Raw genomic sequence first — 4,719 nt, 5'->3', positions numbered from 1 at the left:
CAAAATTAAAAAAAAAAAAAAAAAAAGATCAATCTTTACACAAACTTCACTTTTCAAGAGCAATTGAAACCAGATTCTTAAATGTCACATATCTGCATTCCAGAATGTTTCGACACAAAATGCCCTAATTAACAATCTGCTCATTATCACAATTCCAAAGATGATTTTCAAACGTGCATCAAGGACAAGCCCTCTAATTAAACTGGAGTTTTTTTTCTTTTTTTACCTTGGGCGGCTTCACTTCCTGAGCTGATTGGGGCCACGCTCCAGAGAGTTTGCTGGAAAGCAGCATCCACGTGTAGGCTGCCATTGCCATAAGACAAATGCTGTGGGAGAGGCAAAAGAGGGCATCTCTTCAGGCTGTTTGCAAGTCTTACTATGTAAGTGCTTCTGGCAGCTCAAACTTAACATTGCCGATTTGGGAATGTCCACTGAACGTCTATTTCGATCCTGTCACTCAGGTATTAAGAGACTAGTAGGAAGAAAAAAGTTAGAGCTCCTATTTGACTTTAGGTATTTTTGAGCTTCATTCTCAGAGTGACTAACTGAAACAACACTAATCAGAAACACACAAAACTACTAAATTTGTGTGTTAAACGACCATTTTGCTCTGAGGTTATTGATGGACAAAACTGTCGCTTGCCATTAAAATTATAATTAAGTTTTCTACATATCACACTGTGACAGTTTTGGGACAGTGAAATAGGTAAACTCTACCAGACTTTTACAGAGTCCTTTGGGAACTTTTATCTGCAATTTTATACAACAGCCAGTAGGTGGCAATATTTCCTATTAGGAAGCTAATCAGCATACTCCACTTCCTCCAAAATTCATATACTATAAATCTCAGATTTTCCTTCTTAAAAATAAAAATGTACTAAAATATCTTATTTCCCATTGAAGAGCCATAATATATGAGTTAACAAATGATTAGTAAAGAAAAACAAAATTATGAGTACAGCCAAATGCCTTGCTCATTTTACTGACCACTACTTGGCAGCCCCTAAGAATTTGAGATATACAAAATACAACTACGTCCTTAGAGTCATTTTGGGTAAATATCACCAATATTCCTGTAATGTTTTTGCAACACTTTTCCAGTGCTGATGACAGCCTAAGCTTTTAAGGTCTTTTTTTTTTTTAATGGTTTATTGTCAAGTTGGTTTCCATATAACACCCAGTGCTCATCCCCACAAGTGCCCTCCTCCATGCCCATCATCCTCCTCCCGCTCCCCCCACCCCATCTGCCCTCAGTTTGTTCTCGGCATTCAAGAGTCTCTCATAGTTTGCCTCCCTCCCTCTCCCCAACTATTTTTCCCCTTCTTCTCCCCCATGGCCCTCCGTTAGGTTTCTCCTAATCCTTCTATACCTGCAAACATATGGTATTTGTCCTTCTCTACCTGACTTATTTCACTCAGCATAACACCCTCAGGGTCCATCCATGTTGCTACACATGGCCAGATTTCATTCTTTCTCATTGCCATGTAGTATTCCATTGTATAGATAAACCACATCTTCTTGATCCATTCATCAGTTGATGGACACTTAGGCTCTTTCCATGTTTTGGCTATTGTTGAGAGTGCTGCTATGAACATTGGGGTCCATGTGCCCTTGTACCAGATTTCCCCCAGAAATCTGACCCTCTTCATTAAACAAAGAAGTCACAGGGCATTCCTGTCCTCCACAGGGCATTGAATACCCTAAAGTGTCTTACATAAACGTACTCTCAAGTTACCAACAAAAACAGGTAGGTCACTATCTTTCTCTTGGCAACAAAACAGAAGACATTTTTGACCTTTGACACTTAGGTAGTCATCTTATCAATAATCTTTACAATCAACAGGATTAAAAGTTTACCTGTCAATGCATCAGATTTACCAATAACTTGCTCTGATCTGATCAAGAAGCTCCTCATCTTGGCTTCCTCTCTCCCTTTTTACAGCCTAGTCACCTCAGCCTGTCCTTGCGACACCAAATCCCAGCGGAGATTCTGTTACTGAACTTCTTCCCCAATATGAAACTCCTTTAACTATTTACAAATAAAAGGTATGTGCTCTTCTTCCACAACTAAGGAAAACAAGTTTTCCTTCAGAGCAGAGTGATGTAACTGTTCTATGTAGTTTTCTTTCCCCTTCTCATAAGCTGTTAGACACAGACTCACAACTCTATACCTTGCATCGAGCAGAATTGTTCACTAAGCAGTAATGTGAAGAAGCCACCCAAACCTTTAAAATCAAAGTAGCATCGGGACTCAGTCCATTAAGTGTCCAACTTCAGCTCAGGTCACGATCTCTCAGTTTGTAAGTTCGAGTCCCGTGCCTGCTTTGGATTCTGTGTCTCCCTCTCTCTCTGCCCCTCCCCGCTTATATCTCTGTATCTCTCTCTCTCTCTCGAAAATAAGTAAATATTTAAAAAAAAAATTTTAGGGGCACATGGGAGGCTCAGTCCGTTAAGCATCCCACTTTGGCTTAGGTCATGATCTCACAGTTCGTGGGATCAAGCCCCAGGTGCTTTGGATTCTGTGTCTCCCTCTCTCTCTGCCCCTCCCCGCTTATATCTCTGTATCTCTCTCTCTCTCTCAAAAATAAGTGAATATTTAAAAAAAAAATTTTAGGGGCACATGGGAGGCTCAGTCCGTTAAGCATCCCACTTTGGCTTAGGTCATGATCTCACAGTTCGTGGGATCAAGCCCCAGGTCGGGCTCTGTGCTGACAGCTAGTTCAGAGCCCGGAGCCTGTTTCAGATTCTCTATCTCCCTCTCTCCCTGACCCTCCCCTGTTCACGCTGTCTCTCTCTCTCTCTCTCAGAAATAAATAAAACATTAAAAAAGTAAATAAATAAAAATGAAAAAAATAAATTTAAAAAAATCAAAGTAGCATAAACTAAAAAAAATCTGAAGTTATTTCATAAATATTCCTATTTCAATGACCTGAGCCAAAGTAACAGCATGCACGCGCGCACACACACACACACACACACACACCTCCATATGGATTTTACCAAACAATGAGAAGATGATTCAAAACACCAATGCTTATATCTTTACTTGTGAATTGAAGTGAAAGCTCATACCATATGATGATAAATTATCATCGTTTGTCAATTCATCATGTTTCATTGAATATGCTCTGGATCAAGCACTGTGTTAAATATTAATAGATTACATGCTGTACCCTGAACACACTTGTAATATGGAAGGAAAGGTAAAATACATGCATATTTTAGGGTGATAATTTAAGGTAAAATAAATATATGTTTAAATGTTAGATGAATTATAATCAAAGTGCTATAGGAAGTGAGATGAGAGAACACCTTGGCCAGCCTAACCACAACAGAGTTCGCTGTACTGAGCCTTGAGGACAGACAGCACTTGCATAAGAGAGAAGGGATTTTACATAGCATAAGGGGCTTGACTGGCCCATTGGACTGCTTGGTCTGGGCCTCACAGTTCTGTATTTAGAGATGCTGTCCCCACTTAAGTTTGTACAGACATTAACCATCGGATTTGGGTATGTACATTAGTAAGATTAATGTGCTAAAGTAAATATTTAAAACATGCCAAAAAGTTTTATAAAACAATTTACATTTCGTAAGCCAGTTTGGAGGTTTTAATTTTTAATATGCCAGAAAAATCATAATGGGAAGTGGTCTGAATCTGCTTGGGCCTCTAAGAGGCCCTGAGAAGGGGAATGATATGACACAGTGAAGGGGGTACCCAAAGGGGCAGAGATCTGGAAACACAGGACATAGCAGAGAGTTCCATCTTTGGGGCTTAGAGCATATATTTAGTAATACAATGAGAGATGGGTCAGCAGATAAGACAGGTACCAGTACACTGAAGGACCTTATGTTTCAGACAATAAGGAGCTGCTGGGGGCGCCTGGGTGGCTCAGTTGGTTAAGCATCCAATTTGGCCACAAGTCATGATCTCACAGTTTATGATTTCGAGTCCTGCCTGGGCTGTGCTGACAGCTCAGAGCCTGGAGCCTGCTTCTGATTCTGTGTCTCCCTCTCCTTCTGCCCTTTCCCCACTCACACTGCCTGGCCCCCTGCCTCAAAAATAAAATAAGCATTAAAAGATAATAATAATAAGGAGCTGCTGCAGTGAAAAATAACCGGGGAGGAGAGGAGGATTAAGATGCAATTTTCAAATCCTATCTAAACCTAAAGATAAACAATACATATGAGAGGACCATAAAAATATGAAAATTTCAGTCTGCTCAAGAAGGTCTAAAAAAATGTCCTTAAGATCGTATTGCAGCATATAAACTTACCCAATAATGCCTACTCTTCTCAAGAAAATATTCTCTGAGCCTAACAATTCTGGATGTTTCTAATTAATTTTGCTGCTTAAACAGCTAAGGGAAATCTAAAGCAGCACATCATGTCAGTCCTGTCATATGAAATATTCAGAAAGCTGTAACAGTTCCAATTACTGAAACTAAGATGAGTTATCCTTAAAGCAAAACAGATGTTGTCAGAGGTTGAAAGCAAAGTTGGCCTTAGGATGAAATATGTAACTATTCTAGAATTTATATGCTACAGTAGCATCAATCCACCAGCCAAAGTGCAGGGGCTTGGGGCGCCCCATCTGCTCCTTCATGTCACCTTGACCTTTCTGTTAGTGACTCTCAAGATCTCAAGATCGAATACACACAGCAGACAGCTGAGGACCTTGTCTAAACAAGCATATTTGAACTCAGGAAGGGGGGGGGGGGC

The 4,719-nt window shown here is 40.1% G+C and overlaps 1 protein-coding gene across 1 annotated transcript in view; it reads right to left on the bottom strand.

Annotated features, from left to right (window-relative positions):
• Window positions 1-4,719, bottom strand: part of RYR2 (ryanodine receptor 2) — a 674,490-nt gene that overhangs the window by 410,738 nt on the left and 259,033 nt on the right. The window contains exon 11 of the mRNA XM_077751737.1: window positions 227-326. Within this exon, the coding sequence (XP_077607863.1) occupies window positions 227-326 (100 nt within the window). The remainder of the gene's footprint in view (window positions 1-226; window positions 327-4,719) is intronic.

This window comes from Crocuta crocuta, unplaced genomic scaffold (genome assembly GCF_008692635.1).
Source record: "Crocuta crocuta isolate KB4526 unplaced genomic scaffold, BGI_CrCroc_1.0 scaffold59-1, whole genome shotgun sequence".
Taxonomy (NCBI): domain Eukaryota; kingdom Metazoa; phylum Chordata; class Mammalia; order Carnivora; family Hyaenidae; genus Crocuta; species Crocuta crocuta.
Note: the sequence above shows the minus strand (reverse complement) of the source record. Positions and strands in the feature narration are given on the sequence as shown.